Raw genomic sequence first — 21572 nt, 5'->3', positions numbered from 1 at the left:
AAAGTATTTTTACAACGTGTATTACTTTATAAAACTACATGTAATTATGAAAATGTTATATAAAATGTTGTAGAAAAAATGATTTTAATTCAAATTCTTGAAGAAATACGGTGCTTTCCCCTTTTATAATAAATGATATTATTGTTAAGTCACAAGATACCACAGATGAATGAAACTGAAATAAAAGTAGTTCGGCTGGTTAGATACCACTGGTGTACTTTCTGTAGTGCTGTTTTATGGACTTTGGGGAAGTGCAATGACCACTCCCCTCGTTGCTTTTGTCGGAGTAAGATTCAAGAGCAAAGTCTGTCTTGAAAAGGCGGGCATATCTCTTTACTTAGCCGTGCATAATAGCCGCCCTGAACGGTGTGCCCGGAGTCACAAAACAAGCGCACCAAAGCAGCCTGAGTATGACCCGCCCCCACGAACCAGAAACGGCAGATAGTGTGACGGATAGCGCAGAAGAAAGCCAGGCTGGAGCTGCCCTGGGAAGTCAGGAGTCTGCCGGAGTCAACGCAGAACAACGCCATTTCACCACCAGCCACGGGAACAGCAAACTAAAGCTACAGGTACGCCTCGATTAGCTGTTCTCGGTTATATTATGTGTATTCTGTCAACGGGCCGCTCATTCTGGTCTCATCGTGGCTAAGCTCTTACCCAGGCCTTGGAACGGCCCTCAGGACTTGAGCGGAAGAAAGAAGCAGCAGACCGGGTCACAGATTTCATGAGAGAGGGAGGCTGGGTCACCAGTGAGGCGAGGCCCGTGAGACAGGGTTCCACGCCTCCACACGGGCTGTGTGTGTGTAGGGAAGAATTAAACGTGTTTCTGCTAATATGTTAGCTTAGTCAGTCAATCTGTGGAGTCTTCCTATGTACCAATAATTGGATTGGTCGGCTAACGTTTGTACCTGCCTCACGTTAGTTGGTTAGCTTTAATGTTAGCCAGCTCATTCATCATGCTGAGCTGTAGCCACTCTGACACGAACTTGAGGGGCAAGCCGTTTCCTGTGTGGATAATATAACCACTACTACTTGTAGACATGTCCGGACCACTTTAGCCCCTACTTTTGTGCTAATCACGAAGTGTGCTTTTCGTCGACATGTGTAACACGTCTTTCGCTCTCATGGTTTATTTCATTAAAACGTGTGACTTATAAGCTAATCTGGGCTAGCAAGGAAGATAACCGCTCTAGGTGGATCAGTTCTGCTATTTCTGTGATTGAAGGCTGCTGTATCCACAAGTAGTCTCTTCCTTAGTGTAAGAACAGCTGCCATTACATATCTTGGTTCAGTAGTGAGCACAAGGCCAGCCCCGGCGATTAGACATGACGAAGCATGCTGGGACATTTGGTACTCAACTACACTGAACGGCTCTTGTTGAATTGTTAGGAGGCTTGCTGGACATTTAAGACAAGTTGTGGTGTTGTTACTACTTTTGGTATTTAAATTGAACAATACTTAGGTCTGTAGCCCTACTACACCTACATTAATAAGGAAAGGAGTAAATATGTGGCCATAAATGTCACACTGTCTTAATACAGGTATTCCTTGTTGATCTAACTTTGATGCTGAATGAACTCTGAATGAAAGTACTTCTGGAGAGTCTTTGAAATCCTTCAAGCCCTCTAATTGCCCGACTTTGGGAAACTGAGTCTATGAAGGTACTCCTGAGCTCGATACATGGTATCAGTTGTATCTTGTTGGCATCGTTGTTAATTTCCTAGAGCTATAGATGCAGATAAGCCCTTATCTAGCGTGTCTTAGTTGTACTTGATTCAACATGTACCACACTTACAGGAAGAGCACATTTGTTAATGTTTCCCTACTATGATGCCATACTCTGTGCACTTTGCTACTTGTTTTTAGTTTATTACAGGAATTATGATGATTGTACAATATAATGTGTCATGCTGACAAATAAATAGCTATTCAGAAAGAAGCACCTCCCAATTTTCATACCTATCACTAAACTAGATTTTTTCTGATGGGGTGCAGTCATTGAAACTTTAATGATGAAGGGTTACATTATCGGATAGTAAATGTAGTTTCATAGCCTTCCTTTTCCGTTGAACCATGCCTTTGAAAAATAATTGCTACATATTATTTATATAAAATGTTGTAATATATAACATTTTCTGCCAAGCACCTGCACACCATCTTAGTCTTATTTGATTCTGGAGTCCAATTGTACATTTAACTTGTGATTTTTGTGTCTATATATCCTGAAGAATTGGTTTCTATGCTCTCCTGGACCTTTGATTTACTTTTAAGTGAATTCTTGCCATCTTAAAGTTATAAATTGCTGCATGTCCTGATTTTCAAATACTGTCAGCACAGCTTTTTAGACTTGATAGTTATCAGGGCTTCCCTCTCTGTCCACGCCTGCCAAATCAGGAGGCCTGGCCAGCCAAGTGGCTAGATTCCGAGGAGCCAACAGCCCGAGAGGGCTTTGTCCTCCCGGCTCATTTTGATGCTGGGACAAGGCTCGGACTGCATAAGGAAACCCATGCACCTTCCTCTCTGAGGCCAGGGACTAAAGGGAAGCAAGCAGGCTTCAAACTTTTACGCCACTTACTCCACCCTTGCTTATTACGCCCAGAGGCAATGTTCCTTTTATAAAGAGTTATTTCTTGTCTTCATTTGGTCTGACATGGACGTTTCCTGGATCACACAATGATTGAATGTAATATAACAAAGAATTTCCTCTTTGAGTTGCCTCTGAATGTTAGCAGTTGTTACACAGTTCACCCAGGGTGTGTGATATGTAGTACATAATGTACTATGGCTTCTTTACGTCTAAAGACTTCTTGAAAACAACTTTGGCCTAGTTGGTTCATGTCCAGTTTTAAAATGGGTATAATCTGAAAGGCTTTTTTGGTCTTTGTCTGCTGTTTATTTCACATAGTTTGGGATTCCTGTAGTGTCATTTTAGTATGAGGCCTCTTCTAATGAGGTACAAATATTTTAGTACTATACAGTAGATGGTAAACGTTTTAAACTTTTCGTGTTTATCATGGCATTGGTTATGTCTGAGTTTCCACAGTGCTCTCTTAACCAACAGATATTTCTCTGCTCACTGTTCACACACATTTTCTATAGGTTTTTTCCTTCGCTGCAGCCTATGGAGTGCAGAGGAATGCAAGCTCTTTGACCGAGTTCCCATACAAACATCTCTAGAAAAACGAACAGGCATAAAGCAGTCATTCCTGATAACCTAGTAAGCCTGTCAGATGTATTTGTCAGGGTCTGTTAGAAGTCCAAAACAATGTTCAGAAAAAAGACATGTTAAAATATTAGATATTGTAACGGACCTGGTACATTTGTGTGTGTTTTGCGGAAGAGGTTTTTTAGGTGTGACTGAAACAGGGTCATCATTTAACTATAAGGCTAAGCCTGTCAGTTCTCAGGAAGCCCTGCAGTGGAAAGTTATTCTTAAATGTATTATCATGGGTAATCTGCTTAATCCAAATGACTAAAGAGGTCTGCTCTAAGAGACTGACTCCCACACTAATAACTGTTACAGATCCTTGGTATATATGGGATGGGATTGGCCACCACTTCAGTCCCTCACTGTCGCTGCCACCCTGCATTGTTGACAAAACAATGATCCTATCATCACAGCGGGCTTTAATTGCCCCGGTTTTCACAAAAAGTGGAAGGTTTGCACAAGGTATGCTGCTGTGTTGCAAGACATACTCTCCAGATGCAATCATGTAAAAAAAAAAAAAGAAAAAAAAAGAGACCTTCATTATTCAAATACAGTCTACGTCATTTTAACAGCTTTTTTTCTCAGTGTCATTTATGCCAAGTAGGTGTTATTACTGACAGTTGGTTTGATATAGTGGGTTGTAGTCGCCATAAGGTGTCTCCAATTATTACTGCTTTGTTTGCATTGATTCCACCCAAAGTCATTCTACCGTGTAGCCTTGAGCAGACAACACATAGTTCCTTAGAATGTCTTTGACCGACCCTAACGGATGACGTCTGTAAAGGACGCCTCAGCTCTGTTAACTTTGCCTTGGATAGGAGAAGACCCTCCTCTCCGTGGGCTTGCAGCAGGCAGGGGTCAGACTGCAGCGGCAGCAGACCTCAGTGTGTGACACATGCATGTGTGGGGGTATTTTTGCCTCTTGCAAATCCATGCTGATATGAGTTTCGAATACCACCGTGTCGTCTTTGTGGGGGTTGAAAGAGTGACTAAATAAGATAGCGAGCCACCTTCTTTTAAGCCCCCTTGTGACTCTGATGTTCTTGACCTGTTTTGTCCCCTTTACGAGTTTATAGCAAGCCATGTTTCAAAAATGATTGTCCAGGTGGAGAAGATATTTAGCTGTGCTGGTGTTATCTTATTTAATCATATCACTTAGAGGACAGGCTGTCACACCGCCCCCTACCATATCTCATAGTTGCACCAGTTCACACTTGCAAAAGGAAGAATAATTGAACAGCAGGGCTGGTATAGGAAGGTTTTGAGCAGCAAGCTGAAATCACAGATTACATTTCATAAAATATTTGTGCTTGTCTGTTCTTGTGCTCTCTGGATCTTTAGCAGAATTTGCCAGTTGCCTTCTGTTGGTGGAAAGCTATCACCATAATGTCACTCATTCAGTATGTGGGAAATACTGGTACATTCACATTTGTTGGTGTTTACTTCGTGCAATGAGGCCTTTAATAAATCAAATATTGATTTCTTCTTTCTTTTCCCTTCCCTTTCAGAATGGCGATGGATATCTATGACTCTCAGTACCTGCTCATCCTAGCCCCCTCCCTGGTCATTGCCCTCATGTTCCTCTTCTTCTGGCTCTTCATGAAGGAGACCTCCTACGATGAGGTGCTGGCCCGGCAGAAACGAGACCTCAAACTACCACCATCCAGGCCAGACACCCGTAAGAAGAATGAGAAGAGGAAGAGCAAGAAGAAGGAGAGTGCTAGTGGAGGAGGAGGAGGCGGCGGTGGAGGTGGAGGAGAGTCTGAGGAGGATATTCGGGATTTTGATGTGGCAGATGGTGCCAACGAGGTAGAAGAGGAACCTACACCGGTGGCTACTCCAGATCCAGCTCCAGCTACACCTACTCCTTATGTGCCTGTCTCTGTGACACCCGAGGCTCCTGTTAGTCTGAGGGAGAGGAAGAAGAAGGACAAGAAGGCCGCTAAGGCTGCCGCCGCTGCTGCTGCTGCTGCTGCTGCTGCTGCGGCCGCTGCTTCAGCTTCCTCCGAGGAGCCAGAAGTGAACGGATCCAAGCCAGTGAGCCGCAAGTCGGAGCAACCTCTGTCTGCAGGCAAACAGTCCAGCCCTCCCTCTCCCCAGCCTGAGGTTGAGGTCCTGGTCCAAGCTGTCCAGGCTCCTGTTCAGGCTCAGACACCTCCCCAGACCTCTGGGAAGAAGAAGGACAAGAAGAAACAAAAAGCAGAGCCTGGTGAGTAGAGTACTGTTAACTCTGTGTGACTCTCGTAGCAAAAGACAGAAATAGCTAACTCTCTGATTCAATAAATTCCTCCTCAGTTGCAGTGGATGATCAGCAGCCGGAGGTTAAGTCTGAGCAGGCTCCCGCAAAGAAGGAAGCTCCTATTGTTGCTGAAACCAAAGTTCTGGATGGTGCAACCCCTGTTGCTACAAGTGGCAAGAAGAAGAACTCTTCCAAGAAGCAGAAGACTGAGCATGGTAATGGTGACAAGTAATATCTCAATGTCCCTAAAACCAAAGCCAAGCATTCTAATCAGTCACTTTTCCTTTAATCCAGTTGAAGAAGCCCATGTTCTGGCTGACTCGGCAGCTTCTGCCAACCACCAGGCAGGTCATAACGATGAGGTACCAGCTAAAGGGAGTGGCAAGAAACAGAAGAATGAGACTGACAAAGGTAAGAGGCGGCGAAACAAGTCTGGGTGTATTTGTTGTGATAACATGCTAAATTGTGTTCCCTATTGTATGTTCAAACAGAGAACACCGGGGTGAAGCTGAAGGAGCTGCTGTCGGGTCTGTCCAGCCTCGCTCTGTCAGAGGCCGAGGCCGTCAGCGTGATAGCTCTTCTCCGGGAAAAGAGTCCTAATGCTTTGGACGCCTGCTTCAAAGTGAGTGATTAATAAGTGATGCATTAGGTGTGGGGACGAGAAGCATTTTATTTTCATTTGGCATGGTACTTGTAGTTGACCCAGCTAAGACTTTTGTTTTAACGTTATGTGTCTCTCCACCAGTCTGCGGCGAGGCCTGACCCAGCTCTACAGGAGCGAGAGAGACTTCTCACAACTGTACAAGAGGAGTCGTCCATCGCCAAGGACAAAGTGAAGCAGCTGAGCCAGGTCAGGATTCCCATGTTCTCCCTCCTGCATCACGTGAAGTGATTTATTCTTCATATCGATTAGTACCGTTTGTCTCATATTGAGTTTTCCTTCTGTGCTGTAGGAGCTTCAGGTTGAGAAGCAGAAGACATCCCGAGTGGAGGCCGTGATGAGGGATCAACGCGCCGCCATGGAGAAGGAGCTGGGAAGCATGCAGGGCAAAGCGCAGGGCAGCTACCAGGAGCTCCAGTCCATGCAGATCAAGGTGATTTGAATTCTTACATGGGCATCATCACTACATAAAACAAATACGGAGGGAAAAACCTGACATTTGAATAATGTGAAGAAACCCTTTCAATACTGCGTTGATACAGAATCCTCTTGTTTATGTGTAGTTCCAGCAGGCGAGGGAGCAGCTGGAAAGCCAGATCACTCGGCTGCAGCAGGAGAACGGCATCCTGAGGGACGCAGTCAGCTCTGCCACCAACCAGATGGAGAGCAAGTGAGTGTTGCACTGCAATCGCCCCTACTGGTCATGCTTCCTACTAGGGCTGTGCAATTAATCGTATTTTTATCTCGATTACGATTTTGGCTTGCAACGATTATGAAAACAACTTAGTCAAAATAAAACGATTATTGTGCTGCATTACCTTGCTTTCAATTTGTCTTGCGTTCTATATCCTGCCTGCGCTTTCGCCGTGGGGAATAAACTATTATATTTTACCAAAATCTTGGATATATGTTAAGGAGTTTTCAGTAGCTTGTGATTTATTTTGGTCAAATGTGTTTTTATTTATCATATCTACTTATTTTTAGTAGGTTATGGAAGTGCACTTGATCTTCTTTATTGGTATTTATTATGTATTTAAATGTAGATATTAATGTATAATTTATTTGATTTATTATTTTATCGGTTTTTCAGTTGAATTATACTTTCAGGGTAATCAACTGTTAACATTTTTTTAAAGTTCAATAAATGGACGTTTTCAAAGTCAATGAATAATAAGGATATCAATGTTGACCAAAATAATCGTGATTATGATTTTTGCCATAATCGAGCAGCCCTACGTCCTACATATCTCACCTGCTGATCTTGGTAAACAATATTAGAATTGTTTTTTTCATTTGGACTTCAGATTGAAGTATTCCTTTCATTTCTCCTGCCTGTGTTGCTCACATGGCGAGACCCATCTGTATGTTACATAATGTAAAATGGCACACAGGCTATTTGTAGTTTGCTTCATCAACGCATCCAACAATGATGCCCCCTCATCCATTTCCACATCTCTCATTTATGATGATTCTTTTTTTTTTCTCTCTCTCTCGATAGGAATTCAGCCGAGCTGAACAAGCTGCGTTCTGAGTACGCCGGTCTGATGAAAGAGCTGGCCGACAACAACAGCAAGCTGCAGCAGGAGGAGCACCAGAGGAAGTCACTGGAGGTCAACTACAAGCAGAACGTGTCCCAGCTGGAGGTACGCTGATCCAGATGCACAGTGTGTTTATTTAGTTTCAGTTTCCCCAGCCGAGACAAAAATGAACAGAGCCGCTTTAAAAACCCTGGGGTATTCCGCACAGCTTCAAATCTGGTTAGTGGGTGTGGAAGCATTGCAGAGGAAATGGGAGGAGGTTGTAGTGGAAGTCCTGGGGAGGGGTGTGGGAAATATAACCTGGGTTGGAAGGATTGTGTTGGCTTGGGAAGCAGGAATGTTAGAAGCTTTGTGCTGTGTATGAACAGCGCTTTCCTGTGAGACACACAGATCGACCTTTCCTGTCTTTTCATTGAATTGACCACGATCAGAGATGGAAATGTTGTTGCTGGCTCTAAACACAAGAGTCTCGGCAAAGAACGGAAGAGTTGAGATGTTGCAAAGAGTTAATACAGATCAATTAAAATGCATATCAAACACCACACGGCTGGGAAGATCAGGACTTGTTATAATTGAGTCAATAAAGGCTTGTTGAAATGTAGGTAGTGACTCTGAAATGAACGCTGAGATGAAAGAAGATAAAAGGATGTCATTTGTTAGTTTACCTTGTAGTGTGGCCGACATGTTTTCTATTATGTTTGGTACAATTCAGAAATGTGGATATATCTCTCCATCTCCAGGCCCAGCTGCAGGATGCTAAAAGGAGTTGGGAAGAACTGCAGAAATTCCTCCACAATGTCAACGCTGAGAGGGAGAAACTCCAGGGCTCAAACCAAGGTGACGCATCCGGTTGCACTATAAATTCTATCATTTGTAAACCTCATGAATGCATTAGGTCACATTCAGCAACTGTCTGTCTGTCTGTGGGCGCAGAGCTGCACAACCAACTGGTGGCCGTGGAGACGGAGATGAACAACAAGAACAAGGAGATCCAGACCATACACAGCAGCCTGACTGAAGCCATGGTGTCCAAGGAGCGCCTGGAGCAGAGAGTGATGGAGCTGATGGAGATGTCCCAGCACAGCATGCCTGATGACGCACTGCAAGTCCGGGTTCAGGTGAGCCTCCACGACGTCAAACTCTTCGATGGATTCCTAAAAGTTTTGATTCCATTTCGAGATGAAGCAGAGATGCACACACACTTCTTGTCGACTAATACAGACTGTGTTTAACAGGATCTTATGAACGAGAACAAAATTCTTCACGTCCAGAGCGAGACCATGCAGGCCCAGAACGAGGCCCTGCAGGTCCAGATCTCTACACAGGTTAACAGGCCAACCTCCTTCAGTTTTTACATCAGAAAAAGAGACTGCACTACACTATGAATTTAGGCTAATATGTCATTATCTTTCTCATGTAGGTCACCCATGTCTCTCACTTTGACGAGCTACAGAAGCTGTAAGCAACACTTTTGACCTCTTCAGACAAAAAGACAACGTATACGTTTGAGCTGTTTCTCATGTACTCTCCCCCGGTTTTGTTTCAGATTGGCTGACAAAGAGTTGCAGAGAAAGAGTCTGGAGGATTCTCTAAATGCCGAGAGGAGCAGTGGGGCCACCAGAGAAACCAATATGCAGGTAAAGCCGCATCCTCTACAGCTTCCTATACTAACATTGCACAAGTTCATTAATCTGCTGGAATTCGGTTAACATGTTCTCAGCCTCTCGTTGTGTTGAGAGGATACGGATTGACAACCACCCTACTGCAGACAGATACACTGATATTTGTGTTCAAATGCCAAACAGATGTATTTCATTCCCCAATTGTATAACCCTTTGACAGAATTAATGATGGTGTGTGCCAGACCCTGTCATGTCTCGGTAAAATATGTTGTGTTGTTTTCCTCTGCAGGCCTTGCACAATGACAACATGTCCCTGAAGGCAGAGTTCATAAACTGCAGGCACAGATTTCTGATCAGGTTAGCCATGTACCTTGACTGTTTTTTCCAAAAATGAAAAGGCCCCGATGTGTTTGTGTGTCCTTCGCTTTAACACACCCTCCTTTCTCTTTCTCTCTCTCCATTCAGACTGCCTCCCAACTAGCTTTGGACCACTTCCAGAAGAGGTGTGTGTCACATATTTTGAATAAGTCAGCTGGTTAGACTCGTTTGGCTGGACGTGTTGCTTTTATAGGGAATAACCCGATTACCTTTTTTTTTAAAACATTGCTTCCCCCACCCAGTGTTCGGGAAAAGGAGGACAACATGAAAACTGTGGAGGACCTGCTGGAGAAGGGGCTGATCGAGGTGGCCAACAAGGAGGAAGAGCTCAAGGTATTTGTTTTCACTTTTGCTGCATCACTCACAGCAGACCTTTAGTGACTGTGCATTTCCCTGCCTTGCCTTGTAATCACAATCCCTAATGGGGGTGGGGGGGGAGAAAATCACTAAGTCATTTCCCCCCCTGATGCAGGCTGTAAGAGATGAAAACGAGGGACTAAAACAGGACATGGAGGCCTTAAAGAGAATGACAGCAGAACAGGTGAGATCTCTAACCTCTCTACATGGAGTTGCTTTATTTTTCTCACTTTTTTATTCCTCTTTTTTTAAACTTGTCTTTTTCTCTTATCACAGGCACCATCAGAGTCAAAAGTGGAAGAACTCCAGGGCATGTAAGATCACTCAAGTTGACTTTGGTGTTCAGCCAACCCCATCCACCACATACTGAGACACACTGACCTTTGTTTCCGTGAGGCCACACAATAGGTGGTGGCAGCCTTGCTAACTAGCAGTAGATGAAGAGCAGCTGGTTCAGGTCATTTGCCCGAGGCTACTACTTACTCTCCTGTACGCAGATCAAACTAATTCCTCCAGGCCACTCCCTAAACACACCTCTGATTGTAATTCCTAACTGTCACGAGAGGCTGTGTACTCTTTAATGTCCCGGATATCTTCTGTGTGTGTCGTCAAGCTGTTCACTGTGACAAACAATCAGTTCAATATGCTTTATAGGATCCAGGAGAAGGATGTGAAGCTAAAATCAGTGGAGGAGAGTCTACAGACGGCACAGGAGTGCAGCTCGACCAGAGAGAAGGCGGTTGAGGTGTGGGCTTTTCCTATCTAATGAAATACTGGATTTGCACATGTCACAGAGTCGTCATGATATTGTTAGTGTCCTGTCCCTACTTTGAGCTCTTATCTAAAGCGTCTTTGTCTCTCAGGCTCTGGAGCAGCAGCTGGCTGCCCTGCAGACAGAGATGGAGCAGCTGAGACAGAAGGAGACACGAGAAGAGCAGACCAGTTCTGATGCCCAGCTCCAAGAACTCCACACCCAGTAGGTTAACCCCCTCCCCCCCACACTTTAACCTGAAGTTGTTCAGCACTTCCTTTACAAATCAGTCTAACCAGGAGCGCAACCCACCCACAGGCTAGCAGCAAAGGATCAAGAGATCCAGATGCTGCAGGCTGAGATGGAGGCAAGGACTAAGGCAGCGAGCGAGCAGGTGGAGCAGATACAGCAACAGGTGAGGAACACCTCAAAGAAATGACCACTAGGTGCATGTGTGAGTTGTGTTTGGGATGAAATCAGCAACATTCCTTTAGCTATAAGATTTTAACCAAGTAAGCATAGCAGAACAAATCCATTTGGATCAAAGAGCTCTTTTAATGAAGTTCTCCCCCTCCTCAAACAGCAGACCCAAGCAGCAGAGCCAAGCACAGAGCTTCTGTCAGCGTAAGTTACATTTCATGCCATATGATATCATAACATGATTTTTTCCCCCCACATTTCAAATGCCCCTCACTATATCATGACTCACAATGAGTTGTTGTTGTTTGTCAGGTTGTCAGAGAAGGAGAAGCAGGTCTCAGATCTGCAGGCTGAGCTGTTCGAGCTGAGAGACTCCCTGGAGCTTCACAGGAAGAAGAACAACGTAGGTTTCCCACAGCGATGACCTGAGCTGTACAAGAACTGGTCCAGCCGTACAAGACATCACCCCCCCCTCCCCCTTGTGTGGTACCCTGAAACACTCCCCTCACACTGGAGTCACACACTACCCTGCATACATCCATACTTCCTGTTGTCCACTGCCATTTAGTCTCGCTTGTTTTGCTTTTTAAACCAAATGGAAAGCCAACACTACCTTCAGCTGAGGTTGTGTTCTAAAATAAAACACATCAGCACAGATGTCTATCTGGATGTGGATAGTTAAAGCTCAGTGTTGCATAACAGGGCTTCCAGCCTACTCCTGAAATGCTGCCATTGGCCTTCTCTATTCCTGCAGAGCTTGTCTGTGCTTGTGGGTGATTCAGAGTTAGAGACCCGCCTACCTTCTTTTTTTTAATTAATTTTTTTATTCAAATTGAATTCAAATGCAAATCATTTTTATGTGGACTTTTTTTTCTAGTTTGTGTATCTACTATATGTTTATTTTGTCCTCCATTTCAGTAGAATTTAATCACAGGATATTGTTACAATACACATCTTGCATACTATGCATGTTGCTGTTAACCCACACGAGGTGAGAGACTGGGATTCTCCAGGCTAGTTTATTTTTAGGTGATGGAGCATGGGTGATAAGCAGAGTGTAGGAATTTAAAAATGAGAAATGCGTTCGGTTTGTTGTATCACTCTACCAGTCTTCATTTTCGGGTCACTGAATGCATTTCCTGAGGCTGAACTGAAAGTAGTATCTCTCTGGAACTGACCAAAACAGGAGCTTCGGGAGAAAAACTGGAGTGCAATGGAAGCTCTATCAGCCACCGAATCCATACTTCAAGGGAAACTCAGCAAAGCTGTCAAGGTTCGACACCCCCCCCTCAGTCTGCTTCACTCTAGTTCCAATCTGATGCATCCCCCCCCCCCTAAAAATGCTGTATTTTGCCATAATTGACCCAGTGAGATTTATTTTTTCGCCATCATCCATTACAAAGCTGCATACTCATTTACCTACCTCTTGCCCCTCGCCTCTTTTTGTTTGGCCTCAATTGGCTGTATGCTGAACTCTGCTACTCCCCAGGACAATCTCTGACTTAATTAACAAATATGTTTGCTTGATCTGAAATATAAATACATAAAGAATTTTCCTGGCTGATGCTTGGAAATGAGTGTGCAGTGACATAGACATTCTGTCATTAGATGTCAATAGATTGATATCATTGTAATCATTTTGGCCGCTTCCTGTCTTTCTGTCATGTCACTCATTTCTAGCATGTTTTCCCCTCATGCTGTTTTGTGACATCCGTGCCGTCAATACCACCAGATAATCAATGAAAATCAGTTTAAATCAATGCCAAAATCACATTTCGAATCGTTTGATGAATATGCAGCCGTGGCCTTATGTTTCCCCATGCTCTAAACTCGCGACTGAAAGATCTTTGTAACTAAATCCACCGTGTATGTATCAGGAGATCCTTCCATGAAGACTGAGCGGGTTACCAGATAGCTGGTCTATTAACGGTAAACGTAAATTTGTGCCCTCCTTGTCGCCTACATTAAGGAAGCATAAATGCGGAACCGTCAGCACGCAGCTGCTTTTCTGCCACCCGAGTACAGTAGCAAGCACGTTCCCAGAGCTGGGCCAGGGAGTTCCTTGGCAGCTGCTGTGAACTGTCATTAAACGCTGGTTGTATTAAACTCCACACACTCGTCTCAGAGCTGCCCTGTGACGCAGTGTGGTAATGTGAGTGGGGGTGAGAGTGCCAGCCTCCCTTCAGCCTCAGAGTGACAGTGAGAGATGCTAGATTATTGTTGAAGGAATACCATTTTGTTACAGATTTAAGAGTTTCAAGGTAATGTGTACTTGAAAGAGAGTCGAGGGTGCTTGCAGGAGGTCTGAAGCATGCGGTGTGCTCTGAATGGGAGGTTGCTGACACATGGTGTAGGTTGGACCTTTTGAAAGATGCTGATGTTTTCTCTCAGGGTAATTGGAAGTAGGAGTGAGACAGCGTTTATCCTAATGCTTTGAAATTACAATTTGAGATTATGTTGAGTGAGTAATTCCTGTGACATTGATTGGAGCGCCTTGATGGATGATTTTAAATTAAATCTTAATTTAATCAGGAAGTCGACTCGAGAGACAGATTTATTTTCCAACAGAGTACAAGAAACACTCAGGAAGGCAGTTGGCAAAACAGAAATGACACTATAAACAAGGAATTCAGTTACCATTAAATAAGATAATAAAGCTTTGTGTGTACATAGGATATCAAACTACAGTGTGCCCTGTAGTTACTGGATTTATGAAAGAAGTGGTTGGAAGCTTTAATATATTTTTTATAAATGAAATAGGTGAGATGGTAAATTGTTGTTGACTGTAAAGAGGTTCATCCAAATGAAATGGGGAAAACAATGAGTATGAAATGTGTCATTTATGAAACAGCATAATACACTGATAAACAAGGCTTATCAGCAGAGGTGATTATTAGGGGTTTAAATACAAATCATGGTGTGGAGAATGAAAACGAGGAAAGGTGGTGATCATCTGCGCTGATGACGACCGGACTGTGACCTCAAAGTGACTGAACTATTTGAACCTCCTCTGTTTTTATTGTTTTTCCTCTTTGCCCCCTCCCATTGCCTTTTTAGGAGAACCAGACAGCCCTGGAGATGTGCCAGGCCGAGTGTCGAGATGTTCTGCAGAGACTTCTGCCCCATGTGCCTCTGCCCAGTGTGCAGGTAAGGGAAACAGGATTCAAACCACCATGGTAATTGTATTAGATTTCCCTTCTTACACTGTTGCCCATTTCTCCGTGGTGACGTTTCTCTTTCTCATCTTCTCTTCTTTCTAATAGAACCATCAAGAATGGCTTCACAGATTTGAGGAGGCAGTAGCTGAAAGCTCAGCTGCACAATCCACCCCTGCATCAGGGGACTCTGAGGTAGATAAAGTGGAAGTGTAAATGTTAATGTCTTTCCTCAAACTGAAGATATCTTAACCAACTTTTCCCTAAACAGGGACTGGCTGAGAAGCTGAAGGAAGCCGAGGAAGCACAAAAGATCCTACAGAAAGATTGCGAGACCTACAAGAAGGTGTTGGCAGAGACGGTAAGATGAGGTTTTAACATTTGTGCTTACAGTAAATAGGGGTGTGTGATTCCAAACTGAGCTGTCATTCCTCCTGCGTCCACAGGAGGGCATCCTGCAGCGCCTGCAGAACAGCGTGGAGCAGGAGGAGTCCCGCTGGAAGGTGAAGCTGGAGTTGTCACAGGGGGAGCTCAAAGAGGTGTGTGTTCAGGCTAAGCAATTACAACCACCAGAGAGTATATCAGATCACTGAGCAGATTCTGTGTGCCTGTTTCACTGCATAATGGTTCTGTGTCTTGTTTTAGATGAGCCAGAAAGTCACAGCTATGGAGCAGGAGATTGAGAGAATAACTGAGGGAGCCGAGTTGGAAAATGTTAGTCTACCTAAAAACGCACATCTCAAACTAACACCGTTGTTCAGATCATCGGCCAATGCAAATTCTGCTTTGCTTCTGCCCTAAGTATCTGTGAACCTCTGTTGTCCCCTGCAGCTCAGAAGAGAAAAGCAGCACTTGGAGTCCGAGTTGGAGAGGGCAGAGAACGAGAGTGCCACCTATGTAACAGAGGTCAGAGAGGTAAGCACAAACATAACCCCCTCTCCTTTGGGATCCCTAAATCATGTCGTAGCAGCAACATGAGCTGCTGTTTGTCACTTTTATGTTGATTTCCTGTTATGGATGTTTGTTATTTTCTGTTTATTTGAGGCAAATTAAATCCACAGACACTGAAAGCACACATGCTCCACACTATTATCAGTCCAGCAATTCGTCTCCACCACCTATCTAACTTAATAAACTAGTTTGGTAAATTACAATCATGCACACCACGATCCTGTGCTTTATTTATCTCTACACGGCTAAAAGCGGTCCCTTTATTGTAGATGTCTCATGATCCGCTCGTAGATCGTGCTGTCCTGGACCGACTCCCACACACTCCCATTAAACATCTCAAACTTAATTTCAGCTCAAAGATCTGTTGACTGAATTGCAGACCAGACTTGATGGCTCATATACAGAGGCTTTCAGACAGAATGAGGAGCTGAATTTGGTAAGCGGTGTTCACCCTCTAGCTAGCGCTCCTTTTTAATGCCTTTCCCTTAATTCACTCGGCAGTGAGATGGATCTTCTGCCACTGAAGGTCCTCATCTGTAACTGCAAACCCTTCACACTTTGAGACTAACCCTCCCTTCGTTACACTGGCACCTTATCTCATGCCTGTACAAGCTACTAACTACAGCTTGCCTTCCTTCCTCAAAACTGCTTAATTTTGTGCCTCTTCAGCTTTAATCTTACCATAATACACTCTTCGGCCTTCTCACAAACCTTGTCTGTCTGTTAGTCTGTCTAGTAGCCTCTGTCGTGCCATCGTGTCACTAACTGTCTGTGATTTCAAGTCCTGTGTCAACAGTTCTAATTACAAGAGAACGACGACCATTAAAGCTTTGCTACAATGCATCTCTAAATTGTGCAGCAACAATTCACATGTGCAAATGCCAGGTTACTTTTGTTATGTAAATAAAAATTCTACTTTTTATCTCTCAATAACATGACCTTGATAACTTTTCAGATGTAACATTTTGTAATGAATGTGTTATAGTTCCTTATAAGCTTTAAATCATTTATTACTCAAGTTGGGCTTATTAAATCAGGATTCATGTTCTTACCAGTACCTGCAAAATGCCCACACCAACGCAGCCACTTTTAAAGAGTGCTATTCCTGGTTTGAACATAACAGAAGTAGGACAAGCAAAAGCTCTTAATCTGGGTGGTAGAGCTACAATTATAAGTCAAATAATTTGTCTACAACCCGAATAATACCGTAATCGATTCATCTTAGAAATACATCTTTAATGCAAAATAGCAACACAATTCAGTCTTTAGCCACTAAAATATGATATCCTGCTTTATTTTATATTAAACTCTTATCTACTGGTTTTGGAAGAACAAAACCTATGAACATCTCACCTTAACGTTTGAGTCTCTGATGGACTTTTCTTGTGATTATTCTAGCATTTATAGACAAAATGATTCAAGAATATAAGCAGTAGTTTACTCGATAATTTAAAGCAGTAGTTGCAGCCCTGCTAACCAAACGTTGAGCAATTTAATGTGTGCATTTTACGTTGGCACAAGGCTCTAAAATAATGCTTTTTGTGAACTTGCAACGCTAGATTTAAATGGGATCACAGGGGTGACCGGAACGCTATAATCTGCTTTAGAACATGCGCTGAGTGTCTGTTTTTATTCCAGCTGAAAACCCAGCTCACTGAGACTCTGTCCAAGCTGGAGACAGAAGAGAGTGAGAGGCAAAAGGTGGCTGGGGACCTGTATACGGTGAGAATACTCAACTATATTTTACCACCATGCTGCAATGAGTCAAACCCCAGGCCACAATGTTAACAAGTGTAACTTCCTGGTCCCAAATGCAGGCCCAGCAGTCTCTCGATCTGATCCAGGGCGAGCTCTCCAAAGTGACGGAAAACGCTGATGGCCTGATAGAGAATAGCAGTCTGTCGTCACAAACAGTAAGAGCCAGTTTGGGTGTTTGAGCAGTTGCTGGTGTAAGGCTTTGCATGTTTGGTGACTAAGTGGATATGTTGAGAGCTTAAACCAGCCATTCTGTCTGACAGGAGGAGATTGACAGAAAAGAGAAAATGACTGCAGGACTAAACCAAACAGTTCAGGAACTGCAGCAGCTGCTACAAGGCGTCAGCAGGAAACTCACCAAGAGAGAGGATGGGGTAAGTCCTGTTACTCTGCTCTCAGTTAAAACCACATCAAAGCATGTATTTCCAATCGCAGCTGTGTGTTTGAATGTGGAGACTGAGCATTCTGCATTTGTGTTTTCCCTCAGGAGGCTGACAAAGGTCTGCCCAAGGTATAGTGAGAGGACGACAGACCCCCACGCAGCCACCCTGACTGCACTACAGAGACCACCTTTGCCCTTCGGTCTTATCACTTACACCATACTGTAACACCCAGCCACCCCCCTTTTTCACTCAACCTCCGTCACTTCACCTGTACTGTAAGTGAGCCTCCAGCTGACTCTGGCAGAGGCGCTGGCAAACCCCTCCCAGTCTCACTGCGGGCCGTAAGGGAGCAGGCAGAGCTTACTTTATTCCAAACACTCCAGACTCTGTACCAAAACAACGCCTCCACTCCCACCACATTCCTCTTCTGCAGCAGCATCGCCAGTTAATTTTTATTCTAAACTTTAAGATGACATCCAGCATAATTTAAACTGCGTGGCAACCATTCCTCTGTTTTAAAACGCCCGTATTTTTCAATGAAATCCCTTTTTGAATACTGCAGTAGTTGTTGTTATTTGTAAAGGGATGGCAGTGATACACGTTTCTGGCTTGATGGAACAAACTTTGGGTTTCAGTACTTTTTTTTTTCCTTAACTTAAAAGATATGTATTGTTTAAATGTTCAAGTTAGGACCTGCTGAAATACACTATGTTGTTGATCTGTTTACCTCCTGACCAGAAAACTATCAAACTGCATCATCGTGCGTTCATAAATTCACAGCTCCATGCATACCATGGCTCAGTAATGGGTGGGAAAAGGGAGATCAAAAGGGGTCTGGGCATATCAGAAGGGTCACTACGTGATTTTAACTAAGGAGATGCATGGACATATTAAGTTTAGTCTGTACTCCAGCTCCAGAGAAGGCTGTGGAAAGAGAAGGCCAGGTCAACAGTGTAGAGGTTTTTACTCCTTCTCCAACTACTTTAGGAATAAGCGTCTCATATCATCTGTAATCAACACTCGCTATATTGTTGCTAAGTTCATTAACACTGAAGATTTTGTTCTTTTTGTAACAGGCGATGATAATAAAAGGGATGCTTGATAAATCTGTCCAGCGTACTGTGTACTGTACATCTTTTTCTTCCACCGCACTGAGTTCTCCCCACCACTGCGGGGCAGCATTCTACCTTAGTTGACATTTCCATGTGTGGTGACTTAGAGCATGAAAATCCTGAGTGTGCAAAGGGAAATTACAACACATTCTTCGGACTTCCCTGTACATTTTAATTATATTTGTCATTTAGGGATGCCGTTGATTGTATAAGCACAGAGAAGGTGACACACTGTGCTGCCTAAATGATGGAATATATGGGGTGTGAGCAGTTTCCCATGAAGGCATTTTACAAAAATATATCCCATCAGTTAAAAGATGTGAAAGTACGTAACAATTCCAAAGCTTACCAAGAATGTTTGTTGTTCTGTTGCGGTCATTTGTTGATGCTATGCGTGGCTGAGTGTGAAAGTGTGTTATAAACCCAGATGTGCTAAGGGTGTGATTTTCCTTTTTTAACGTTTCCTTCACCCATGCACACTTTCTATTTTTAATACAAGGATAAGTACAGGTTCTTTGTGACTGGACCTGACCCTGGGTATCTGCACAGAAAGCTCTTGCTTTCATCTTTTGCATGTTAAAAGAGCTTTTTAAAACAACAGCACTGTTGTGCCGGCTGAGGGGGGTCAGGTCAGGGGTGCGAGCAACATGGGATCAGCACATTCCTCACATTCTCCCACACTGTCATGCTGCAGTCAGCTGATTGGAGAACTGGCTTTCACCCTCATGGAAACCTCGCGAAGAGACAGGAATCACTGTATCTTCAACATGTTCGTCATTCGGTAACACGAATAGTGCCTTTCACAACTTGTTGCTGGAGGCTGCTGTACACAGTCCTCTGAAACAGCTCATTTGCAGTCATGAGTTTAAATACCTTGATCCCTCTGAATAAAATAATGCCATTGTACGATCATCTCTAAAACTGACAAATTTATGATAATTTTTTACAGTTCTGTCACTTTTATCCTTTATAATGTGCCTCACAGTTCTTGGAAAAGCCTGTCATACACTATAAAGGATTTCAAATGGTGTTGAAAAACAGCAATAAATCTGCCCGAGGTTACACTTTGTCAGACACTTACTAATAGCCCCATGACTTCCATTGAAGGTCTGACGTGTAAAGCCTGCCAAAGAGCAGTGAATAGCTTAATAGGGGCTTTGTCTTTCCTATGTCATCATTGCACACACTGTTGATCTCAGTTGCGCAACTTAGCTTGTAGCGGTAGGCCTCTGCTCTGCATGCTTCTTGCCTGGTAACGATAAACTCCTCCTCCTAAACATAGATTTGCACTTGCACTATGCCAGCACAACTTCAGCAAAGCAGCCCACTCCCTGCATCTGTTCTCCATCAGTGTGGTATGTGCTAGAGAGCCTTTGATCCCCCCCCCCCCCCAACTCTACTGTGTGTGTGTGCATGCGGGAGGGTGAGTCAGTCAGACATAGAAAAGACTGTAGTGCTCGTTTACACAGACAATGCCAAATGGATGAAAGCAAGCGGAAAGAGACAGTGGCACAAAAGAGCAGTAAACATTCATTATACCCACAGCTTTAAGTCCAGCCCCTAGGCCTACAGTTAAAGGCCTAATGCAGCTTGATCCTTTGCACAACTGCTGAAGGAGCTGAACTTCACTCCTCTGTACTATTAATGGACAAGTATGTGCAGCTATGAACGGAACTGACAAATGCCACAGATTAATCTGGGTTGTACTGCTCCCAAATTGGACAACACATTAATGCGTCTTATAGTACTAAAGAGTTTAAGTAAGTAAGGGTGGGGATGTAAGTAATGTTGTGGACCCCAGAAACCCCCTACTACCTTTTGTTTTTGTGTCAAGTGTTATGGCACTTTGAAACTGAACACCAGTTCAAACAGAAGGCCATAATTGCAATGGGAGCACTGAAGGGGCCTGAAGCCATGCAGGTTCTTGTGAAAACAAGGCAGAGGCAGTAAAATGTTGATGAGATGGCCATACAAAAGTAAAGAAGAGAAAGGCGTGAGAACAACTGGACATGTGAGATACTGGAGGGTTGAGAGGTGTTTTTGACATGCTCACATAAAGTGTAGACGTTTGGTTACATTAGACAGTCTGAGTTATTCTCAGAAGGAGCAATTATGCAGATTACTCGGTGTTATTATTAGATTGATTTGTATCTCCTCACATGGAGCTGGGTGAATACAGAAAAGAGATTTTATGGAAAAAATAAGCATATACCTGTGGGCTGGCAACCAACAAAAGGAAATATGAGAATGGTAAGCTGGGCAACTACAATTAAACCATCAGAATGAGCAATGGCAATATGAAATTAAAACTTCCGGGCATGCAGACAAACAGCGATGTCATTAGGTTGCAAAAAACATTCATGCATTAGCCAAGTGCAATAAAGTCATAATCAAATAAAGCTATTCAAAGGGCCCATGTGGTCACCAATAAAATAAGCAAACCTGATTTCACAATCCTTTGACTCTCTGCATGTTATCTCTGTCAGGCAAATGTACCAGGATGGTTATTTTCTTTACCATGTGCTTCCTTCTATAACTACTCCACCTTCTGCAGGCTCCCTTAGGCCTGTGTAAAAAAAAAACGTTCATGTCAAATAAAATAGTGTGAACCTTGCAACATTTGTGATGAAAAGCATTGAGTCTTATCCTGCCAATATTTAAAGAAGGTTATGAGAAACGGTCTGTAAGCCCTGTTCTCGTTAGATATTGTAAACTGGAAACTGCAAACATTTCAGGAAAATGATGATCCTTTAAGAATTCTCAAATTGTACTCTTTGTTTACATAACACAGGGTGTGACCCATACACCATTTGAGGTGACAAAAGTAGGGGGTTTACTATACAATAAATAACGTTGTTTAACGAATAATACATTAAACGCAGAAGTACTTCTATTTCGTCTTATTAATATATTGTATAACGTTACAAACCAAAATAAGCTCAAAACACAACTCTAAATAGACATTTGTTACGGAGCCCCCCCTACACAAAGTAAAGAACAAGCGAATGGTACATCCCGGCCCTGCTGCTCGCTGTTTTTGTA

At 43.4% G+C, this 21572-nt stretch overlaps 1 protein-coding gene across 1 annotated transcript; it reads left to right on the top strand.

Moving 5' to 3' along the window:
* The first annotated feature begins 332 nt into the window (after nucleotides 1-332).
* ktn1 (kinectin 1) lies at nucleotides 333-18528 on the top strand. Its single transcript, XM_063908487.1, is given in 37 exon segments — nucleotides 333-569; nucleotides 4717-5417; nucleotides 5504-5662; nucleotides 5742-5858; nucleotides 5939-6069; nucleotides 6193-6297; nucleotides 6401-6541; nucleotides 6672-6778; nucleotides 7607-7751; nucleotides 8387-8483; nucleotides 8580-8764; nucleotides 8882-8971; nucleotides 9067-9104; nucleotides 9193-9283; nucleotides 9558-9600; nucleotides 9603-9625; nucleotides 9734-9771; nucleotides 9889-9979; nucleotides 10119-10187; nucleotides 10280-10317; nucleotides 10658-10748; nucleotides 10867-10979; nucleotides 11073-11169; nucleotides 11338-11378; nucleotides 11487-11577; nucleotides 12361-12447; nucleotides 14232-14321; nucleotides 14438-14524; nucleotides 14601-14690; nucleotides 14776-14868; nucleotides 14975-15043; nucleotides 15161-15244; nucleotides 15633-15716; nucleotides 16919-17002; nucleotides 17098-17193; nucleotides 17299-17409; nucleotides 17523-18528. Coding segments are annotated over 36 exon segments (3846 nt in total). The 5' UTR covers nucleotides 333-569; nucleotide 4717; the 3' UTR covers nucleotides 17553-18528.
* The last annotated feature ends 3044 nt before the right edge of the window (nucleotides 18529-21572 follow it).

Source organism: Eleginops maclovinus, chromosome 19, assembly GCF_036324505.1.
Source record: "Eleginops maclovinus isolate JMC-PN-2008 ecotype Puerto Natales chromosome 19, JC_Emac_rtc_rv5, whole genome shotgun sequence".
Lineage (NCBI taxonomy): Eukaryota > Metazoa > Chordata > Actinopteri > Perciformes > Eleginopidae > Eleginops > Eleginops maclovinus.
The sequence above is the reverse complement of the archived record's forward strand: the minus strand, read 5'-3'. Positions and strand labels throughout refer to the sequence as shown.